The sequence below is a fragment of the Mchenga conophoros genome, linkage group LG5 (assembly GCF_057382185.1).
Source record: "Mchenga conophoros isolate Kocher_MC1m ecotype Shallow Benthic linkage group LG5, M_conophoros_male_GT1.1, whole genome shotgun sequence".
Taxonomy (NCBI): domain Eukaryota; kingdom Metazoa; phylum Chordata; class Actinopteri; order Cichliformes; family Cichlidae; genus Mchenga; species Mchenga conophoros.
The window spans coordinates 17,505,840-17,529,700 of NC_140530.1; the positions used below are offsets into that span (position 1 = coordinate 17,505,840).

A 23,861-nucleotide genomic window follows, 5' to 3' on the forward strand; every position below is an offset into this window, starting at 1 on the left:
AGAAGAGCATCTCTGAATACACAACACATGGAACATTGAAGCAGAAGAAGACCACACCAGATGTGATTCCTGTCAGCTAAGAACAGGAAACGGTGCAAATCACATGGGCTCACCAAAATTGGATCATAAAAGATGTGAAAGATGAACTTTTGAATGATGAGCCTTGATTTCTCTTGCGACATTCAGATCCATCCTGCCAAAACAGTTCAGGGCGGTGGTGGTGTAATGGTGCGGGGATTACATTTTGGCACACACTTTGGGCTCCTTAATACCAACTCAGCTTTGTTTCAACACCACAGCCTATTGCTGACCTTGTCAGCTATGTAATGACCAAAGTGTACCCATCTTATAATAAACCATGTTATAACACTCTGATCATCATGGTTTCTTGAACATGACAGCGAAGTCACTGTACTCAAATGACAACTAAGGTTCCAACCAACCAGGAGTTGTACCTAATAAAGTATTCACTGACAGTAATACACTAGAAATGTGCATACAAAACAGCAGCACATAACGAATCTTTTATGTTTAATTTCATCTTATCTTGTGACATTGCTTAATAATTACTCTCTTGCAATTTAGGATAGATACTCTAGAAGTGAGTATCTCCTGGTCCCGTAACTAAAGCACTGCTCGGTGTCAGAGATGGCTCTCAAAGCCGCGGTTCTTGTGCTGTTTTCGGCCGTGCTGTCTGAGGTGTCGGCTGGAGTATTTTTTAAGCAGAAGGAGCCGTGCTATGTCCCCTCACCGAAGAGAGGCGGCTTTGGACTGCGGTAAGTTCAACAAAGGCTTATGTCGCTTGAAACCAGTGCAAAAATAGATATTCGGTATGTTAAAGAAGGATTTGCAGTGCTTTGCAAACTCTCAAACTTCCCCTCGTGTCTTTATATTTTGCTTCCAAGGAGCCAGACTTGCCTTGTAATTTTTTTAATGTGATCTTTAAAGTAGTTCTTCAGGCTCTCTGAAGGTCTTTCACGGTTTTTCTTTGGACATTGTCTGTTTTTTCTCTCCTTTTTAGTCTAGTCATTGTATCTGACCTGACCAAGGGATTAACCAGTGTTGTGTCTACAAAAAAAGAACCATTTTTCCTAGCATAAGTACAATTATTTGTTCCAATTTCTTCTGTTAAATCTATGAAACACACAGTGAGAGATATAAAATAGTATTTTTTTTTCAACAAGCTGTGCTATTGGCTGGAAAGTTGGCATATGACAGCATGTAGTGTAATGTGTCCTTAAAAATTAAGGAAACTGGAAAAATAGAGGAACAATGAAAATGTTGCAGGGCTTAAAAAACTCTCTGCAGCAGATAAACAATGTCCTTAAGAAATAGTGAAAAAAAGACCTGAGACACAAGACCCGAAAGATAAGTTAGAACTGTGCAAACCCTGTTTTTGCTTAATATACTGTATTTCAATAAAGTACTGCACCAATTTCCCATTTTCTGAGCAAAATCTAAAGAAATGAGGGGTGGCTCAAGACTCATTTTGTATGTTACTGGTATTACATTTGTGTAATACCAGTAATATGTGTAATCTATATGGTATGGACTGACAGAGCACACGATATCTGTGTATTCTTCTCAATACTGCAGCTGTAATGTGAGGTTTTGCACATCAGACTAGTGAGAAGGACAATTATTTTGCATCTTGTATCAAGACTTTAAAAGTTATTTTTTAAAGAGAGGAACTGAAACAGAAGAGCAAGAAGATTTTCAAACAGACTTTATATGTTGTAGCGGGGACATCAAACTTAAACATCAGACTGATCCAGTAACTGTGTGCAATGACACGTATGTTCACAGGACCGCACCTCGTCCTCACGAGTATTTGAACATTTCTGATCTGCCGAAGTCGTGGGACTGGAGGAACATCAATGGCACCAACTACGTCAGCACTACTCGCAACCAGCACATTCCCCAGTACTGTGGGTCCTGCTGGGCACATGGCAGCACCAGTGCGATGGCAGGTATGACTCAGCAAAGCTTAACTATGTCACATTGTACATGACTATGACACAGGTGTGCTTTCACTTCTTCTTTCCATAGAAGGGACATTGATGAACAGAAAGTAATGGCTGCTACTTATTTCTTATTTGCATTAAATCAGATCGAATCAACATTAAGCGGAAAGGAGCGTGGCCATCTGCCTACCTGTCTGTCCAGAATGTGATCGACTGCGGTGATGCCGGCTCGTGCCACGGAGGAGACCACACTGGGGTTTGGGAATATGCTAACAATCACGGGATCCCAGATGAGACCTGTAATAACTACCAGGCTAAAGACCAGGGTAAGACTTTCACAGTGTACACAGTGACCAGAGTGATGATCATATGCTTCAACATCATATGTTTACTCAGTGCTAATCTAAGAGGCCCTGTTTTGGCTCAGGACACTCCTGCAAGATAGATGAATGCTGTTCTGATAACCTAGGGGAATATGATTATTGACGTTAAAAGCATTTTTACACAGTGTAGGCTAAAATGCACAGGATTTACTGTATTTCACCACATGTGCAAGAGTAGACAGACTCTTTCAAATATGCAACAACTAAGATTAGTAAATATATTTAACCTCCTAGGACCTGGCGTCCACATATGTGGACATCAAATTTTGGGTTATTTAGACCAAAATACTCAATTTTGCTCTACAAGGGCCTGATATCCACTTACGAGGACATTATGCTGCCACTGTTCTATCGAAATTTTAAACGAATATCCTCATATGTGGCTTTCATTTTTCTTAGAAACAAAAATTAGTTAAAAAAAGATCTGGTAATTCTTTGTTTTTACATTCATCAGGTCCCAATCGGCCCAAATATCAAAGAGAAATTAAAAATGCATGCCGTGAAAGAGTTTGGGTCTTAGGAGGTTAAAGGACTTCATCAGAATTTGTTAGAAGAAAATACATTTGTGTTTTTAAGGTCAAAATGTTCCCCTGGCTGGCTGCTGCATGTTCCTGTGAGGCTGAGCCATGTATGTTCTGTTTCTCTCTCTCTAAAGATTGCAATAAATTCAACCAATGTGGCACCTGCACCACTTTTGGAGTGTGCAATATTGTGAGTAACTACACTCTGTGGAAGGTGGGAGATTACGGATCCGTCAGTGGGAGAGAGAAGATGATGGCAGAGATTTACGCGCATGGGCCGATCAGGTTTGCAACTTTTTCATACGTTTATAAAATAGTCCATTCTGGTTGCTTTGTTTTACTTGATTATTCAATCTTAATAATAAAGCAGATATCCCAAACCAACATAGGACACTAGTTAGAATCCTGATTTCCACCCTAAACCTTTTCCTGTCATTCCATACTTATGTAGGGGAGAGCAGTGTGTCATGATTTATGAGAAAAATTGTCATCGATATACAAATTCTGTAAGCATGAAATCACTGATTTAATAATTAATTAGTTCTCTGGGCCAACTTTCATTTGTTTAAATGTGGTACAGGCTATAAATAAGTAGACCTGACAGTCAACACAAAAAGTACATGTTTGAGGTATAATTTTTTCAATTCCCAAAAATATATATATTTAAAACAATGAAGCGGGCTACATATTGAATGGATCATAACACACAAGTATTGATGTGATAGCAACACTAGCACCGGTATCTATAAAAATTAATATTTGGATTGATCCACCCGCAGATTTTTAAAAGAATCAAAAGTATGACCCATTTTGACTCTGTTTAGAAGGTGGTGGGTTGAGCAGCTTTTGTAGTTTCTTTGAATCATGTTTCTGTCTTGGAAATAAATGTTCATTAAATTAAATCTGCAGTCAAGAAGATCTGTGGTTTAAAGTAGCTTCTCTAGGCTTCATCATTTCAGCATCCGATCATCTGCTGCTGAAATGTTGTCAGTGCAGCAGAGCATTAAACTCATCAGTGACTGCTGCAACTTTTAAGCAGAAAGAGGAAGTAACCTGTGGTATTTAATGATTTTTAATTTCTTAGCTGCGGGATTATGGCCACAGATAAGCTGGATGCGTACACTGGAGGTCTCTACTCTGAGTACCAGGAGGAGGCCTTCATCAACCACATCGTGTCAGTGGCAGGATGGGGAGTGGAAGACGATGTCGAATACTGGATCGTACGCAACTCTTGGGGAGAGCCATGGGTGAGTCGATGCCAGATAGCTAATGAAATGTCCTCTCGTTGCTGTTTAATTTGCAGCTGGTTTTATCAAATCAAATGCATTTTCGCGGTCACAAATACAAGAATATTATTTCATTTGAGAAAGAAATCCTGTATCTGATTTCTTAAAAGAATGACTTTCTTATTTAAGTCTTGGCTTCTTTATTTTTGCCTTCAGGGTGAAAAGGGCTGGCTCAGGATCGTGACCAGTGCCTACAAGGGAGGAAGTGGCAGTAAGTACAACCTGGCAGTAGAGGAGGACTGCATGTACGGAGACCCAATCGTACCCAAGGACTACCTCTAGAGGAGCCCAGTGTCAGATTGTGGGCAGACACTCCGATGCCTTCCAAAGAAAAGCTTTTTGTGTTTTAATGTTAAGAAGGGAATAAGTTCAGGTTTTTCTTTTTTTAAACCTAAATCATTATCAGGGTCTTCCAGCTGAATATCAAACTGTTTATGCCGATTCAAACTGTCTGATTACCACAGAGAGGTGTGCAGGCTGTTTTACAGATTTAAACTTTTAAAGGGTTTTATCAGAAAGAAGAATGATGCAAGTTTTTGTGCTGCAGAAAAATTCAGGCCATGCAACAGTCATCACAGTAAATAAAGAGGGTTTTTTGTAACCTACAGTATTGAGACAGCATAGGAAAGCTTTTAGTTTTAATTTGTAAATTCACAGTGATTCAGCCAAAGAACACAACTATCACACTTTCTGCTGCACTGCTCTGATGCCGAATGTTTGCAGTGTGTGGCGTTACTGCTACTGACAATGTTGCACTACACAGGGATGAATGCAAAAACTGAAATAAACATACTTTGTGTGCCTTTGTGTGCAGTTTGAGTCAAATATAGATTCTTGTAATTTGCCATTTGTTTTATGATGAACACTTTGAACCCAAAATATTTCATTGTGACAATTTGTTTTCAAACTGTACCAATAAACACTTCATCTGTCCTTTGAGTTAGAATGTTTTATAGAAACCTCTCAGGCTTTTCTATTTTACCATCCACTGTCTTTACTTTAATACACATGTCATTAATTGACGTCAGTCAGGTGAAGATGAACTGAAAGTCAGTTTCATGGCGATCTTTTATTATTCCATAACAATACAATCACCTGATCTCACCCAGCAGAGCGTGCTTTTGACATAAGTTAGAAAGACACTCAAGAAAGCTGCAAATGAAGATGCTGGCAGAGCATCTCAGGTAGGAAACAGAATCTAGTGATGACCTTTGGCCCCGTTAGCTAACCAGACTATATTTATGCTACCCGATGATTTCCTCCAATACACAGTGATGATCTTTGGAAGATGCAGTTTGCCCAGTACATTTCAGAGGCTTCTGGAGTTTACCTCTTTAAAACATATTGTTTAGTTCTAGCTTTCTTTTATTCTTTTGTGTATGCTGACAGCCTTTCTGCACTCCTTACTGTCTTAAGAATTGTAAAAACGAATCTTATATGTTTAATTTCATCTTATCTTGTCACATTGCTTAATAATTCTTCTCTTGTAGTTTAGGATAGTTTTTCACTGTCATTACAACATTATTAAAACTGAGCTGCACAGACAGTGCGACACTAAGAGCATTCTCACACATGCCACAACATGACTTGTGATTTCCTTGTAAAGCACGTGGGCTTTCGTAGTTGGGGTCATGTGACTAGTATCGGCACCGGTTAATCTTTACTGCATGCATCCACCCAACTCACTCTCGGGTTATTTATGCAGCGGACTAAAACTCTAGAAGTGAGTATCTTCTGGTCCCGTAACTAAAGCACTGCTCGGTGTCAGAGATGGCTCTCAAAGCCGCGGTTCTTGTGCTGTTTTCGGCCGTGCTGTCTGAGGTGTCGGCTGGAGTATTTTTTAAGCAGAAGGAGCCGTGCTATGTCCCCTCACCGAAGAGAGGCGGCTTTGGACTGCGGTAAGTTCAACAAAAGCTTATGTCGCTTTTTTACATAAAGCATAGCAAGTAGTTTAAACTATAAAGAGAAGCGGGTTTAAGTATCTAAGTAACTAACCGAGGCTCGCGACAGCCGTCTGTTAGCTAAACTGGCTATTGTAAATAACCTTAACTAAGAAGTTATTTATTCTTTAATAGATTTATATGAATAAATAATTCAATATAAAAGAATTAAATAAGCCGTACACAGATGTACTGGAAGTCAAAATCAGACCGTTTAAATCCCTTGTTTTATTTGCTTTGTTTTTGGAATGTGTAACAAAAGAAAAAAACCTGTTTTCTCGGTCGGTACAAGTCACGGGATTTGGCGGATCCGTTTTTGCGGAAGTTCCCTGCAGCTCAACCATCAGCCCCCAAAGACTCATTTAGATTCAAAAACAGCTGCTAAACAGCCAGGAGTTCAGAAATAACAACGTGTCGTTCCCAAATCTCCGTCAGAACAAATATTAAATACAAGGCGTCTTTATGTGCAATCTGCGCTTCTATGTGAAATAAAAACAATAAAATTGAGAGCTATTTAGTTTGAACTTGAACTGATTTGTGCCATATTTCTGAAACCAGTGCAAAAATAGATATTCGGTATGTTAAAGAAGGATTTGCAGTGCTTTGCAAACTCTCAAACTTCCCCTCGTGTCTTTATATTTTGCTTCCAAGGAGCCAGACTTGCCTTGTAATTTTTTTAATGTGATCTTTAAAGTAGTTCTTCAGGCTCTCTGAAGGTCTTTCACGGTTTTTCTTTGGACATTGTCTGTTTTTTCTCTCCTTTTTAGTCTAGTCATTGTATCTGACCTGACCAAGGGATTAACCAGTGTTGTGTCTACAAAAAAAGAACCATTTTTCCTAGCATAAGTACAATTATTTGTTCCAATTTCTTCTGTTAAATCTATGAAACACACAGTGAGAGATATAAAATAGTATTTTTTTTTTCAACAAGCTGTGCTATTGGCTGGAAAGTTGGCATATGCATGTAGTGTAATGTGTCCTTAAAAATTAAGGAAACTGGAAAAATAGAGGAACAATGAAAATGTTGCAGGGCTTAAAAAACTCTCTGCAGCAGATAAACAATGTCCTTAAGAAATAGTGAAAAAAAGACCTGAGACACAAGACCCGAAAGATAAGTTAGAACTGTGCAAACCCTGTTTTTGCTTAATATACTGTATTTCAATAAAGTACTGCACCAATTTCCCATTTTCTGAGCAAAATCTAAAGAAATGAGGGGTGGCTCATTTTGTATGTTACCGGTATTACATTTGTGTAATACCAGTAATATGTGTAATCTATATGGTATGGACTGACAGAGCACACGATATCTGTGTATTCTTCTCAATACTGCAGCTGTAATGTGAGATTTTGCACATCAGACTAGTGAGAAGGACAATTCTTTTGCATCTTGTATCAAGACTTTAAAAGTTATTTTTTAAAGAGAGGAACTGAAACAGAAGAGCAAGAAGATTTTCAAACAGACTTTATATGTTGTAGCGGGGACATCAAACTTAAACATCAGACTGATCCAGTAACTGTGTGCAATGACACGTATGTTCACAGGACCGCACCTCGTCCTCACGAGTATTTGAACATTTCTGATCTGCCGAAGTCGTGGGACTGGAGGAACATCAATGGCACCAACTACGTCAGCACTACTCGCAACCAGCACATTCCCCAGTACTGTGGGTCCTGCTGGGCACATGGCAGCACCAGTGCGATGGCAGGTATGACTCAGCAAAGCTTAACTATGTCACATTGTACATGACTATGACACAGGTGTGCTTTCACTTCTTCTTTCCATAGAAGGGACATTGATGAACAGAAAGTAATGGCTGCTACTTATTTCTTATTTGCATTAAATCAGATCGAATCAACATTAAGCGGAAAGGAGCGTGGCCATCTGCCTACCTGTCTGTCCAGAATGTGATCGACTGCGGTAATGCCGGCTCGTGCCACGGAGGAGACCACACTGGGGTTTGGGAATATGCTAACAATCACGGGATCCCAGATGAGACCTGTAATAACTACCAGGCTAAAGACCAGGGTAAGACTTTCACAGTGTACACAGTGACCAGAGTGATGATCATATGCTTCAACATCATATGTTTACTCAGTGCTAATCTAAGAGGCCCTGTTTTGGCTCAGGACACTCCTGCAAGATAGATGAATGCTGTTCTGATAACCTAGGGGAATATGATTATTGACGTTAAAAGGTTTTTACACAGTGTAGGCTAAAATGCACAGGATTTACTGTATTTCACCACATGTGCAAGAGTAGACAGACTCTTTCAAATGTGCAACAACTAAGATTAGTAAATATATTTAAAGGACTTCATCAGAATTTGTTAGAAGAAAATACATTTGTGTTTTTAAGGTCAAAATGTTCCCCTGGCTGGCTGCTGCATGTTCCTGTGAGGCTGAGCCATGTATGTTCTGTTTCTCTCTCTCTAAAGATTGCAATAAATTCAACCAATGTGGCACCTGCACCACTTTTGGAGTGTGCAATATTGTGAGTAACTACACCCTGTGGAAGGTGGGAGATTACGGATCCGTCAGTGGGAGAGAGAAGATGATGGCAGAGATTTACGCGCATGGGCCGATCAGGTTTGCAGCTTTTTCATACGTTTATAAAATAGTCCATTCTGGTTGCTTTGTTTTACTTGATAATTCAATCTTAATAATAAAGCAGATATCCCAAACCAACATAGGACACTAGTTAGAATCCTGATTTCCACCCTAAACCTTTTCCTGTCATTCCATACTTTCCTTTCTAATAATTGCTAAAAAGGCAAAAAGAAATCTCTAAAAAATAATTTTGTTCTAGCAAAGTGAATTTTAAAATATTTATAACAATGTAGATTTGAAAAAAGCTATGCAGTACTACAAATTTTGGTATCTGTCCAATACCAAGTAACTAGAAGTGCAGTATTGCCACTACTGTTACCGATTCTTTCAAACTATAAAGGCAGCTTATGTAGGGGAGAGCAGTGTGTCATGATTTATGAGAAAAATTGTCATCGATATACAAATTCTGTAAACATGAAATCGCTGATTTAATAATTAATTTGTTCTTTGGGCCAACTTTCATTTGTTTAAATGTGGTACAGGCTATAAATAAATAGACGTGACAGTCGAGACAAAGTACATGTTTGAGGTATCATTTTTTCAATTCCCAAAAATATATATATTTAAAACAATGAAGCGGGCTACATATTGAATGGATCATAACACAAAAGTATTGATCTGATAGCAACACTAGCACCGGTATCTATAAAAATTAATATTTGGATCGATCCACCCGCAGATTTTTAAAAGAATCAAAAGTATGACTCATGTGACATTTCTCCCTTTCAAGGTTTGGTTCCATTATCCACTCAGTTTCCACTCAACAAAATGTACTCACATTTTGTTAAAAATACAGTATATGAATGTGATGACAATAAGCACATGATGCACGAGAGTTTGTAGTGTGATCGGGTACTAAATATGGTGCAGCTAGAATACTCCTACTTCCTCTTGTCTCGTTTCTGTTAGTTGAAATCTGAGGTGTGAAGCTGTTGGAGCTACATAAAGATTATACTGAAACCGTTTGTCTCTGGGTTGAGCTTCAGTAGGACAGAAGTGTAGTTTTATATACCGCCTTCAATTGCAGTGAAAGTGAATTGTCATTTGTGGCATTATAGGCACATGTCAAACTTAAACCTCAGAGGGCAAATCCTCATTATTTGCAGATTATAAAGTGATTGCAATGATAGATGAGAGTATTTGTAGTTCTTAGGTTTTAATAAGCATCCAATTTTATTGACATTTCCCAGTCATTGAGTTGTCATGTTGAGATTTTTGGAAATGTGTAAAAACCCAATGAAAGGCATAGTGTTTCGCTTTTACACAAGGATTTTTGTGAGCAAAGTATATATTTGTGCTTCACTTACTGAATTGTGTGATGGCAGCTAGTTGAGTTTTTGTTGAAGGTTTGATTGTAAGAGTGGGCCTTGTATTATTTATTACTAGCAAATGTACCAATATATCGTTAGCTTCATAGCATAAGTGCCTAAGTCATTGACTTAGGCACTTATGCTATGAAGCTAACGATATACGATTGTGGGAATCGCATAAAATAGTTGAATGCGAAATATAGATATAGTTTCATCAAGGTCGGTCTGCTCGTCTAGGGGGTGATGGGGAACGTACTGTACATACATAAGCTACAATCATTATAGTGTGATGTCAGTAAAGTGTATTTGTCTGTCCCTGGCAGTTTGACAACCCTGACCCATTTTGACTCTGTTTAGAAGGTGGTGGGTTGAGCAGCTTTTGTAGTTTCTTTGAATCATGTTTCTGTCTTGGAAATAAATGTTTATTAAATTCTATCTGCAGTCAAGAAGATCTGTGGTTTAAAGTAGCTTCTCTAGGCTTCATCATTTCAGCATCCAATCATCTGCTGCTGAAATGTTGTCAGTGCAGCAGAGCATTAAACTCATCAGTGACTGCTGCAACTTTTAAGCAGAAAGAGGAAGTAACCTGTGGTATTTAATGATTTTTAATTTCTTAGCTGCGGGATTATGGCCACAGATAAGCTGGATGCGTACACTGGAGGTCTCTACTCTGAGTACCAGGAGGAGGCCTTCATCAACCACATCGTGTCAGTGGCAGGATGGGGAGTGGAAGACGATGTCGAATACTGGATCGTACGCAACTCCTGGGGAGAGCCATGGGTGAGTCGATGCCAGATAGCTAATGAAATGTCCTCTCGTTGCTGTTTAATTTGCAGCCGGTTTTATCAAATCAAATGCATTTTCGCGGTCACAAATACAAGAATATTATTTCATTTGAGAAAGAAATCCTGTATCTGATTTCTTAAAAGAATGACTTTCTTATTTAAGTCTTGGCTTCTTTATTTTTGCCTTCAGGGTGAAAAGGGCTGGCTCAGGATCGTGACCAGTGCCTACAAGGGAGGAAGTGGCAGTAAGTACAACCTGGCAGTAGAGGAGGACTGCATGTACGGAGACCCAATCGTACCCAAGGACTACCTCTAGAGGAGCCCAGTGTCAGATTGTGGGCAGACACTCCGATGCCTTCCAAAGAAAAGCTTTTTGTGTTTTAATGTTAAGAAGGGAATAAGTTCAGGTTTTTCTTTTTTTTTTAAACCTAAATCATTATCAGGGTCTTCCAGCTGAATATCAAACTGTTTATGCCGATTCAAACTGTCTGATTACCACAGAGAGGTGTGCAGGCTGTTTTACAGATTTAAACTTTTAAAGGGTTTTATCAGAAAGAAGAATGATGCAAGTTTTTGTGCTGCAGAAAAATTCAGGCCATGCAACAGTCATCACAGTAAATAAAGAGGGTTTTTTGTAACCTACAGTATTGAGACAGCATAGGAAAGCTTTTAGTTTTAATTTGTAAATTCACAGTGATTCAGCCAAAGAACACAACTATCACACTTTCTGCTGCACTGCTCTGATGCCGAATGTTTGCAGTGTGTGGCGTTACTGCTACTGAAAATGTTGCACTACACAGGGATGAATGCAAAAACTGAAATAAACATACTTTGTGTGCCTTTGTGTGCAGTTTGAGTCAAATATAGATTCTTGTAATTTGTTTTATTTATTTTTTTTTAATTCATATTTTTATTAAGGTTTCAAAAGCAGGCATTCACAGTATGTACATCATGTAAGCATTCTTCATACTTAGGTTATCTGCCTTAAATACTGAAATAGTATTTTAATTTACATCCAAGTCATAAGGGAAGAATACTTACAACGATAGAAGTAATTGAAACCATCACATAATCCGAAAATCAAAAAACAAAAAACAAAACTAACAAACCTAAGAAAAGAGAAAAAAAAAAAAACAAAACAAAAAAAAGAAACAAAAAACAAAAAAAAACACGGATGTGTTGGTATGGGGTGATCCTATAAATATATATACACATACATCATAATTATTGGTTTGTAATAGTAAAATCTGGCCTATGAGGCGTGATATATTTAACCCAGTTTTCCCCAATATGATGTAAATTTCTCCAGCTTGTGGTTAACAGAAGCTGTTATCTTTTCCATGTTATAAATTTCCATTGTGATTTCCATCCATGTACTTATGTTTGGGCTCTCTGGGGATAACCATTTTCTGGTGATATTCTTTTTACAGGCCACCAATAAAATATTTATTAAATGTTTATCATATTTAGGCCATTCCTGAGGTATATATCCAAAGAACATAGTCTTACTCTCGAGAGATATTTCACATTTAAAGATATCCTGTAAGGCATTATGTATTTCTCTCCAATAATCCCTCAAGATTGAGCAGTCCCAGAAAATATGGTAATGATTTGCACTTTGATTTCCACAGTTCCTCCAACAAGCAGGGGGGTTATCATCATAATGAGACTTCTGAGAAGGTGTTATAAAGTATCTAATTAGGCACTTCCAGCCAAATTCCCTCCACTTTTGTGAGCTGGTACACATCCACTGATATCTCCATATTGCCGTCCATTCTTCCTCTAATATTTTTATCCCTCCTTCCTTCTCCCATTTTGTTCTTTTATAAAACCCTATACTCTGAAGCCCCGGGTGGGACTGAAGCTCAGATGGATAGCTTTCTGAACTCTCTAGACTTACCCACTCTAGATGAAGAACAAAATCAAGCAATGACAATGAATATAACTGAGGAAGAATTAAAAGCTGCAATTAATAGGCTTAAATTAAGTAAATCACCAGGACCAGATGGTTACACGGCAGAGTGGTATAAAGAATTTAAAAAGGAACTGATACCTGTCTTACTGCCTACATTGAATTGGGTTTTGAAAAAGGCACAAATGCCCCCCAGTTGGAAGGAGGCAATTATTTCAGTTATACCAAAAGAAGGCAAAGATAAAATGGAATGTGGATCTTTCAGGCCAATCTCTGTTCTTAACGTGGACTATAAACTTTTCACATCTATCATGGCCAAACGGCTAGAAGAGTTCCTACCAACACTGATATGTAATGATCAAACAGGTTTCATACATCAACGCCAAACACAGGACAATATACGAAAGACACTACACATTATGGACCATATACAAAAACACAAAATCAAAGCAATTGTGATGAGTGTAGACGCTGAAAAAGCCTTTGACTCTGTCAATTGGAAGTTCCTCTACAGGGTACTATATAAATTTAATTCCTTTCTTTAGTTTTAATTCAAGAATTGATTCTATTAAAATGAATGTATTGCCAAGATTTTTGTATCTATTTCAAACCCTACCAATAGAGATTAACCAAAGTCAATTTAATGAGTGGGATAAAATGTTATCTAGATATATATGGCAAGGTAAAAGACCAAGGGTTCGCCTTAAAACACTACAGCTGGCTAAGCAAAAGGGAGGATGGGGCCTCCCTGACCTCAGATATTATTATTTTGCAGCGCAGATGAGAGCAATAATATGCTGGTGTAACCAATCATACACTGCCCAATGGAAAACCATTGAGGAACAAATGCTGTCTATACCTATTCAGGCAACTCTAGCTGACAATAACTTACAAACCTATATAAAAAATACTGATAACATGTGGGTGAAAAGGACCCTTAAAACATGGAGAACTATTATAAAGGAATATAAACTCGAGACCAATATTACAGTTCTTAAATGGTGTGCTTACGACTCAGAGTTCAAACCTAATGAACTGGATTCTAGATTCAAGGACTGGACAGGTAAGGGCATAACAGCCCTGTGCAGTATAATGAAGGATGGAAAATTGTTCAGCTTTGACATGCTTAGAAAAACATTTTCATTAGAAAAAGAAGACCTCTATCGATATCTGCAGTTAAGGCACTATGCCGACACGAAGATGAGAAACGTAACAATGATAAACACACGCTTGATGGAACTGTTTATAAAAAGCTATAACTCAGAAACTATTGATAGAATTGTATCATGTCTCTATAAGGGTCTAATGGATTTGAAACCACATTCGACTTCATGTAATTTGTTTTATGATGAACACTTTGTACCCAAAATATTTCATTGTGACAATTTGTTTTCAAACTGTACCAATAAACACTTCATCTGTCCTTTGAGTTAGAATGTTTCATAGAAACCTCTCAGGCTTTTCTATTTTACCATCCACTGTCTTTACTTTAATACACACGTCATTAATTGATGTCAGTCAGGTGGAGATGATTTCCTCCAATACACAGTGATGATCTTTGGAAGATGCAGTTTGCCCAGTACATTTCAGAGGCTTCTGAAGTTTACTGAAAGAAGCTTTTTGCAAAATAAGTAGTCTTCATACCAGCAGATACACAAAAGGAGAAAAGGCACAGAAAGGTAAAAACAAGTTTTCTATTAGTTAATTCAAATCAGTTCCATTTTATTTGTATAGTATCGAATCACTGTCGCCTCACGGCCCTTTATACCATCACCTGATTGAGTTCTCTCGTTTACAGAGAAAGCCAAACAATCGGGTGATTCCTTATGAGGAAGCACGTGGCGACAGTGGGAAGGAAAAACTATCAGGTGGCTCGGCCTGGGTAAAGCTAGAGAGAGTGTAGGACCTGAGAGCAGAAATTAAAGTGAGTGGAAAATTCAGACTGAAAAGCAGATCTTGCATTTTCTATTAATGTGACAGACCTGCAAAGAATGAACTACATACCAACTGTAAATCAAGAGCCTGTGCAGGTGAAATGCACAGCCCGGTGATGGCCTTTATCAGGAAGTTGCAGTTTCCTTCAAGCCATCTGAAGAGCAACATTCTTACACACCAGCAGGGAAGATGTTGCTTCTCTTTGAACCCATGTTCATTTGTGAACACATTTTTAGTGATAAAGATTAACAGATACAGATCCTCTCTCAGTGGTGATTGCCTGTCTGCTGGTGTAGTCAGGTGTTTCAATACACCTGACTACACAGGTGCTGCTTCTCCTAAAGGAACACTTCCTCTACCATTTGTCATTGTTAGCCAATGGTAAGTATTTAGATAACTACAGAAGTGACATTTTTACAATTCTTAAGACAGTAAGGAGTGCAGAAAGGCTGTCAGCATACACAAAAGAAAGGTTGAACTAAACAATATGTTTTAAAGAGGTCTAATTTGCATCGTTAAACAGTCATTGGTTCACTAGGACTTAGCAGGGGACCACTGATGCTAATGACCCCTAGCTTTAAAAAGAGGGAGAGGTCACAATACACCGAATGGGAAAAATAAAACAATGTATTTAAATGTCTTACACAACCAGCTTCAAAGGCTTTGGTGATGTATTTTTGAGATTGTGAGTTCACTACCTCCAGTACTGTTTGCCTTGCAATTAGTATTTTAAATTTCTTAAATCTGCATCTGAGAAATATCTTGTATCATTAAAAGACGAAAGAAAACTATGAAAATTATAAGAACTAACCTGAAATCGTCAAAGTCAGCCTGGAAACAAACCGAAAACAAAAACTTCAAATAAAAGTGGCGTGTAATCACCTGCTTCAATTAAATATGCGGCTTTTGAGGTTTACAGATCTCCATATTAAAACAAACTCTCATGCAAATAAAATGCATGAGAGGGAGCCGATTATATTTACGCAGTCCGAGACTGTATGAAAAACAGAAACAGAAACAAGCAACATTTTAAAGTTTATTTTAAAAGAGCTCAGACCAACATAAAATATAGAAAATCAAATATACAGGTAAAAAAAGCAACGTTCAGCTGCATCGTCAGATAAATCTGGGTCATTACTTTCACACCACTCAGCCAGCTCAGCGACAGTCACATCTGCTTTCATGTGTCCTTAACAGAAACTAATTTCCACTTCACTTTGCCAAAATGAAAAATCCACCTCCAAGCTATGTGCTTCAGCCACAAGCACCTGCTTATCAGATAACAGATCTTCCACCTCCTTTACGTCTCCCTTTTTGGGTGTCAATTCCACATCAGTTGATCATGATGAAGTTTGACTTGCAGTGGGCTGAAAAACAATCACCCACATGTTAGTGCTTCAGACGGATGAGAGCCCAAAGACTTCCTTTTATTTATTAAAGGAATAATAGACTTTCTATAAACTTTCCTTTCTCGCCACTTACCGATAAACTCAGCAACAGCGTCGTGTTCTCCATCTGTGCGGATCGTTCCTGCGATGCTGTCGTTCTCAAGGATCGGCAAGAAGAGTTGAACAAAGTCCGACGTATAGGGAGGAGCGATCACATCCAGCACCTTTAAGAGAAATATCTCACACTGAGCTCTGTTCACAAAGGTCTGATGTACTGAAACAGTGTCTTATTTCCACATTTACCAATTATAGAGCATCAACTTCAGGTGTTTTATGAAGATTCTAGATCAAATATACCAACTACTCGGGTAAAGACGTCACTATCCAATAACAGGAATGGAAACGGTGAACATTAATCTGTGCAAAGCTGAAATTGAACAAACAACAGGAGAACAGACCTGACAGGAAAGAGTGCACACATAAACCAGATTTCCATAAGCAGCTGTTACCTCAGTGACAAAATATCTAATGAGGGAGATATCTGTGTTGAGTTTCTCCAGACATTTGCGGATGTAGCTGACGACGGGCAGCACGTAGCCACGACTCAGCAGGTGAACCATTCGGTCCAGCAGAGTCTTCTTCAACTCCAACTGGAGGGGGAAATAAAACAAACATGCTGTCAGCTCAGAGCTACAACACACAGGCGTCTGTTAACAAGCTGGAATTAAAAGCATGCGAGGCACACAACGCCCACCTGCTCCATGACGTCCAGCTGAGAGTGCTCGGTCTCAAAGAGCTTGATGAGCAGCTGGAGGACCTGCGGGTGCAGCAGCTGGTGACATGTACAGATCTGTGCAGAGAAAATTTTAATGTTTGAACTTTAAGCTCCGCAAATTAAACACAATTTAATCTTTCATCTTGCAGCAGTGTCGCACCTCATCCAGTAAAGCTAAATGGACGGGGGTGTGGTCTGTTTGCAGCTGGAAGTACCGCGGCTCGGACACCGTCCAGTCCACCCACTTCAGAACTCCCATAGCAACCACTGGAAACCTGAACACACAGACAGTCAGTCAGTGTGGAAGTCTGGCTCTCAAACTCCGGTTTTACTTTAAGTACCAATATTTGAACCCTTCTGTACCGTATATACACACAATAGATTCTAATGGTATAAAACTAAATAATCATACATGTAAATAGATTTTTCATTTGCACATTTCTTCTGGTAAATCTTGGAAGCCCATCAGCTCGAGCTCGGCTGTATTCAGGCTTTGAATGATTAACTGAAGATCAACATATTAAAAATGCTGTTGCTTCAAGTTTCCCCTTTGTTTCTTCTTTAACACAATATACTTCCTACTCTTACTACAGACCTTACTCTACAACAATGAAAACATTATGACACACAAATCCGACTGTACGGGTTCTGCTTCAAAATATTGAACTGTTTTCAGTGCCTATGAAAATATCAAAATTAACTGCACAGTCTGGTAACATCACTAGATTTGTTGCTTCAGAAAGAAAAACAGAGGTGAAAGTAACTACGATGGTGCAGTGAGCACTGAAAGAGCTGTATTCTAATAAATAACCTTGTTCATTTTCACTGATTAAAAGTGCATCTTTTCCTGGTAAACGGTGCTTAACAACCATTGCAACATGTCTCAATAACCCTTACACTCCTTTACAAAGATTCACTGCATGATGGGGTTAAGATTAGTGTGTTAGATGATAGAAGAGTCGCATTAGATACGATGAAACCAACTAACCAATATTTCATATTTGAAAGCTCTTGTCAAACACTCACCTGATGCACTGGTACAAAGTGCCGAGCTCAGCAATCAGCTCTGTGGCTCCTTTGTTCTCATTGCAGCACAGGTTGTGCACGGTCTCAATAGCCTTAGAGGTTGACTTCAGCTCATCTTTATTAATGTTCACTCGCTTGTTCTGGAATTGGGATAAAATAAGCATATTTTCATTATTATATGATTTAAATTAACAATGCACACAGCATCATTGTTTTTTGTACCTTTTTCCAGGTCTCCACCACACTGGCAGCATAGGCTAAAATGTGGATGTATTTGTGTTTATGGTCTTGGTTGATCTTCGATCCAGGCTTGAAAAGCGACTGCATAAACAGGTCGAGAAAGGCTGGCACTCTGATCTAAAGACAAGACAGACAAGTGCTTAAATTCAGAGTGCTTTAGTTAGTAAACACTGGACATAAACAGCAGGAAGAATGTTCTGAACTCACCAGTTCGACAGGAGGAGGGTCCATGCTGCTAAACATCTTGAACAGAACTGTTATATCAGCAGGATTCAGGGCTCCTTTGGACAACATGGCGCCGAGAGCCTGGCAGGCTCGAGGGTAGGCTGCCGCTGTACCAAGCGCAAGGGTTATCTGACTGGCATCGTGACCTCTGCAATATAAACCACCTTTATTGCATCGTTTTTATTACTCAAGCTCATCCACAAAACTCTAATCTCACAGTTAATCACATTCGCTTGATCACTTTGACCACATCCGTTGACAACGTTACCTCTCATGTGCAGACTTTTGCACCTCCTGGCCGATCCTGCGGACAGCTGAACCTCCCTGTTCCTCCTGAGCAAGGATGGACATCATTGCCTGGGCAAAGAGGTAGGTGTGCTCGCCGTGACACACCATTTTCTGTTGGAAAGAGTCGGGCGCAGCTCATCAGAGACCATTACTTACAGCACTTTTAAAAAAGTGGCACATAGAGACAAAAAGATACATATTTTACAGATCTTTGATGGTTGACAGAACAGACACGCAAAGTAATCCTCACAGCAAATTCGGGCAGGTTCTTCTCCAGGTTTTCTTCTCCTCCGTCTAGCAGCGTGGCCAAAGATGTTCTCAACACCCGAGAGAAAACTTCCAGCTGTTGGCAGGCTGTGGACACGCTGGTGATCTCGCCCTGGTAACCTGCATCTGAAATGAGCTAAACAAACACAAACACAATACTGAAAAGAAGCAGTGACAGTCCAAGTCATCAAGCTGCAAAAATGTATCAAAAAAATAAGAAAAATGATTCTATTAAGGTGAATTTTCATAATCGTGTGAATTACAATTACAACAATACACTTACTGACCATGTTTTTATGTGCACCTGTTTAGCTGCACATTAACAAAAATAACTAATGAGTCAAACCCATGCAGAGCCAGACTGATTTACTGGCAGGCCTACATTACCTTTTCTGCTGATCTATTGGTATTGGCATTAACTGTTGCATAGTTTGTCCACCAGAGGGCCCTCTGCAACTTCCCTGCTGCCAATACTTACATGGGATCTCACTAAAACAAAATCTAACTGATCTAAGAAGAGTTGGACAGAGCATATACAAATAAATAAAAAAAACTACACATAAAAAATAAAACACAGATAAATCTGTCTGTGTTTCATGTGTCTGAAAAAAATTAGATGCAAATGTCTCTGAATATCTGATTCTTAAATCGGTCATACAAATCATATCAGTCACATGGCAGATCAGTGTGTGTAGACATGATCAAGGCAACCTGCTGAAGATTAAACGAGCATCAGAATGAGAAAGAAAGTTGATATAAGTGACTTTGAACGTTGCACAGGATCAATGTGGACCAAAATCTGAGGAATTTTCCCAGCATGAAGAATTAAGGCAGTTCTGCTCCAAGCAAAGTGTCCCTAATAATGTGTCCAATGAGTGTAAACCACAATGACAGAACATCAGAAACAAATTTAAAGTTAAAATCTTTAACTTGACTCTTTCTATTGGTTAGTTTGTGTTCATGTCCTAATCTTCAGCACCTGCTGCTCTTACTGTTTCCACAGCTACTACTATACCTTTACAGTGAAGTTGAGCATCAGGCAATCTGGGTGAGCCTCCGCCAGCTTATAGAAGAGATCTCTCCACGTTGTGTGCGCTATCATCTGCTCAAGCCAAGCAGGAGTCTAAAAGGGCAGGAGACTGGTTTCTCAAGGTTTCTCACCACTTTCATTTGTCATATATGTAATTACCCCGGGTGTTTAGAGATCTCACCTCTCCCTCAACGGTGAAGATGGAATCAGCTTTCTGGGGGTCAAAGTGTTTTATCAGAAGACTCTTGAGGTGATTTTCTACTCGTTCTTGGACCTGTGCAGGCTCCACACCTGAATAATTACATTACACATTAATGAAAAGCCATCAGTAAGACAAACTAAAAATAGCTTTCTGACACAACAACAGTAAGACGAGTAGTCTGACAGGTACCCATCTGGATGAGCCACTCAGCCAGCAGATTAACAGTCTGAGCCACGGCAGAGTAATTTTCAGAGAGAAGCTGGATGACATGTTCTGGAGAGCCACCTGCTTGAAAATACCTGCAGAAACAACATGGTTGTTAATCAATAAATGTCTTTTTAACAAAACTTATATTACATTTACATGAGAGTGCAGACACTTACGTTTTGAGGGTGCTGAAGATAGCAGGCTCCATGATGTAATCCCTGCTGGAGAATTTCTCCAGGCAAGCTTCCTGGATTTTCCCATCATTTTCTCCTTCACCGTAACCATCCTCCTGAAATACACAGTGATGCAGATGCTTCTAAAGTGATTCATCTATCTTGGGAATAATAAGTAATACTCTGGTTCTCATTTGCATATAGTGACATATTATGGTGTAGCTACAAGGTAGAGGAGAATCGACAGGTGCTATACAAGATGTTATTATTAGACTCTGAGCAGGTTTCCTAATAATCATCCAAGTTAAAAGACACGGATATGTAGACATCAGGTTTGTGCTTCAGTTCAGTAACTAAGCAGAAGTTTCGCTTAAAACACACAGCTCTAACAATTTGAGCTTATTTTCTTGTCTCTTCTAGTTGAATACAGGTCTATGTGACTATCACCTTATCCTGATTTACTACTGTTTGAAAAACATGCACACTAAAAACGGAACAAGGTGCCATATTGAAGGCAAACTTAACTTCTACAGTCATAGTTTATATATGAGGACATAATAAAAACCATCCGTTCCTAGAAGTGACAATCACCAGACACTGCACGATGCGTTATCACAATACTTCACTCACGATGTTGATTACACACACAGCTTCTTCTTCTTCAGGGTTTAATGGCAGCTGGCATCCTTGTACATGCAGTGCTACCATCTTCTATTTCAGTCCGTTATTACACTCTTAAATTCTACTACTTATTATTGCGTCTTTTGGGATCTTACAAAGCTTCAAACAAGCATCGACTATTAAATCAGCCGTCGACGATCTTGATAGTTGACGTAATCGTGACTAGTCGACCAATCGTGGCAGCCCTAACTGGCAGTTTGCTGCTCTGGAGCATTCAGGTGTCTCTGTTCCCCAGAGAACCCATCCCATCAAATTCACCTCAAAGTCAGAGCATGCCATGCTCAGAAAAACTGCAAAAACCCAAGAACTACATCTCAGACTCTACAGACTTCAGTTATCATGTTAAAGGTTAAAGTTCGTGGTGGAGGGCTGATGATTTGGACTCGTTTTGCAGCCACAGGACCTGAGCGTCTTGTAAACATTGAGTCAACTATGAGCTCCTCGGTATACCAAAGTGTTCTAGAGTCAAATGGTCCAACAGCTAAAGCTTGGCCCAAAGTGGGTCAATTTTTATCATGTCCTGATTTACAAAACCTTAGAATTGACACAGGTGCGATTTCTCCTTTGTAACCACGACTGTGTGAACACTATCAAAACAGTCGATTCTGTTTTCTGTTGTTCCAAATCAGAGATAAAATATGTTTTATCAATTTATTTTATCAGATATTTTAGTCAGAAATAAAACAAACTTGAACCTATAGCGAGTTGATCACCAGTTTGTAACATGAACATGAAGCAGCTGTGTCGTTAGTTAGCCTGCAGCTGGCTAACAAAGCCAGAGTTTAGACTATACAATGCATCTTTAGAGTACCGGAAGCACTTGTCTCAGCACATCAGCTCTTGTATTAAAGATAACGAGGGTCTGACAATTAATCATCAGCTGCTGTGACTCCAGCGATGCTAATGCTGGCTAGCTAACCGAGAGCCAAACAGCAACAAGTCGCGATCTCACCATGCTACCCTCCGTGCCTTCCCAGTCTCCGGAACCGCTGTAATATTCCTCGTCCATGGTCACGGGGAAAGCAGGGACGTTGGTAACCACTGCAATAACACACCTGTTGTATTTAAATCATGCACTGACTCGTTTAACTGCAGAAACCGGGCTGACAGTCAGCTTAGCCAGCAAGCTAACAACAACACAGGAGGAAAATGGCGAGGCTGTAGGCCACGCCCCATTCGTGGGATTTCTCCCTGAGTTTAGACTTTCAGGCTCAAACCGATTGGAGTTTCCTTTGTTTAGTACTTAAAATGGTAAACTTTTGCAAGGAAAACTGGAAAAGGGTGCAGTGATTTATTTAAACTTTAAAAACATAAATGGAAATAACAACATATAAGGGAAAAACTGGGTTTTTGCAATGCTAATGAACTCGAAAGCCACTATTTGGTACAATCACTGGAATCTCAGATGTCTTAGGCAAGCTTTCTCATAATTTTTTAAGTAGTCTTTAGGAATAGTTCTGCAGCCTTCTTGAAGTGCATGGTTCAGGGTTAAGTGGTTTAACAAACAAAAAAAACCCATTCCTTTGAAAATGGTCAGGTAAAAAGAAGACATTCAGAAAGCTTTGTGAAGTATTGCTCAAGAGCACTTAAAAGAAATAAAACAATAGAAACTCTGGCTTCTTGTAAACAAAATATAAAGAAATGAGGAGTGATTAAAATATTTGCATAGTACTGCATTGACCAATTTATCTTCAGGTAGACCTTTGTAAAAACCAGAGGAATGTTTACTATTTACTTCTTACTAATATAAACTAAGTAGTTCATATAATTAGCACAACTGTTTAAGGCATTTCTGAAGGCACTAAAAGTCCACATATTACATTGTGCACATTATAACCGACAGCAGGACTGTCGAGTAAAATAGCATTAGACCAACAAAAATGATCTCTTAGATTAGTGAAAATATGTTACAGAAGGTGCAGATGGTAAAGCTTTACAGGATGTGAAAATAGTTTCTTTAGATTTGCATGCATGCATTACAGAGGCCTAAACTATTTTAAGTGTGCACTAAGTGAGTCTGTCAAAACTGAGAGTATCCACGTCCTGCCTTGTCTACTTTAGAGAAGAACACAGACTGTCTGGGCTGAGTTACCAGAATTTCTTCTGTAATTTTACACATTTCTTAAAATTTAAGCCCAAAGTGTAGCACTGAAAGATTTCTTTCATTTCCTCCAGCAGAATTTCTATATCATGTGGAAAATGTAGGATATACTGTCAGAATAGTACTTCTTTTTCTTATATTAAACTATTTCAGGGGTTAAATGTGCAGGTAATCGTCTTTACAACAATAGAAAGGAGGGTTTCAGTGGTCTGGCCGGTTTAAGATCAAAGTGGGCTGTATGTGGCCCTTGATAAAAAAAAAACTAAACTAAAAAAAAAACGAGTTTAACATCCTTGTGAGGTCAGTTCCTTCATCCTAACTATGCAAATTCTCATGACCATTGATCAACAACCACTGATGAAAGGCCCACTGATGAAAGGCCATGAGTACCATTCACAGAGAGTTGGGAAATGGATGATGTAATTTATGCCTTTACTTTGACGCCCTCTATTGGTCATATACTACATTGCAGAAATTAGTACTTTGTTTTTAATTCTGAAAGATTGGTTCAGACTCTGCTGAAAACGTGCATAGATCACTCTTTTTATTATTATAATTCATTCAATAGAATTAATAAATCTGGTGGAGACTCCATCCACATAATGTTCAGTAAGA

The 23,861-nt window shown here is 38.9% G+C and overlaps 3 protein-coding genes across 3 annotated transcripts; 2 read left to right on the top strand and 1 right to left on the bottom strand.

The window, feature by feature from the left end:
* The first annotated feature begins 587 nt into the window (after nucleotides 1-587).
* LOC146574244 (cathepsin Z-like) lies at nucleotides 588-4,967 on the top strand. The gene is made up of 6 exons (XM_085273734.1): nucleotides 588-776; nucleotides 1,807-1,970; nucleotides 2,111-2,290; nucleotides 3,003-3,153; nucleotides 3,953-4,115; nucleotides 4,311-4,967. Exons 1-6 carry the CDS (start codon nucleotides 649-651, stop codon nucleotides 4,434-4,436), a joined length of 912 nt encoding a protein of 303 aa, XP_085129860.1. The 5' UTR covers nucleotides 588-648; the 3' UTR covers nucleotides 4,437-4,967.
* An 826-nt stretch (nucleotides 4,968-5,793) lies between these two features.
* Nucleotides 5,794-11,635, top strand: LOC146574245 (cathepsin Z-like). Its single transcript, XM_085273735.1, has 6 exons — nucleotides 5,794-6,052; nucleotides 7,637-7,800; nucleotides 7,941-8,120; nucleotides 8,530-8,680; nucleotides 10,629-10,791; nucleotides 10,987-11,635. The coding sequence occupies exons 1-6, from the start codon at nucleotides 5,925-5,927 to the stop codon at nucleotides 11,110-11,112; spliced, it is 912 nt and encodes a 303-aa protein (XP_085129861.1). The 5' UTR covers nucleotides 5,794-5,924; the 3' UTR covers nucleotides 11,113-11,635.
* A 4,031-nt stretch (nucleotides 11,636-15,666) lies between these two features.
* Nucleotides 15,667-22,313, bottom strand: nelfcd (negative elongation factor complex member C/D). Its single transcript, XM_085273736.1, has 15 exons — nucleotides 22,098-22,313; nucleotides 20,468-20,580; nucleotides 20,274-20,383; nucleotides 20,064-20,173; nucleotides 19,868-19,975; nucleotides 18,836-18,988; nucleotides 18,566-18,696; nucleotides 18,280-18,445; nucleotides 18,055-18,189; nucleotides 17,833-17,972; nucleotides 16,967-17,081; nucleotides 16,786-16,881; nucleotides 16,541-16,681; nucleotides 16,126-16,255; nucleotides 15,667-16,010 (listed from the first exon to the last, which is right to left on the bottom strand). The coding sequence occupies exons 1-15, from the start codon at nucleotides 22,152-22,154 to the stop codon at nucleotides 15,976-15,978; spliced, it is 1,740 nt and encodes a 579-aa protein (XP_085129862.1). The 5' UTR covers nucleotides 22,155-22,313; the 3' UTR covers nucleotides 15,667-15,975.
* Between the last annotated feature and the right edge of the window lie 1,548 nt (nucleotides 22,314-23,861).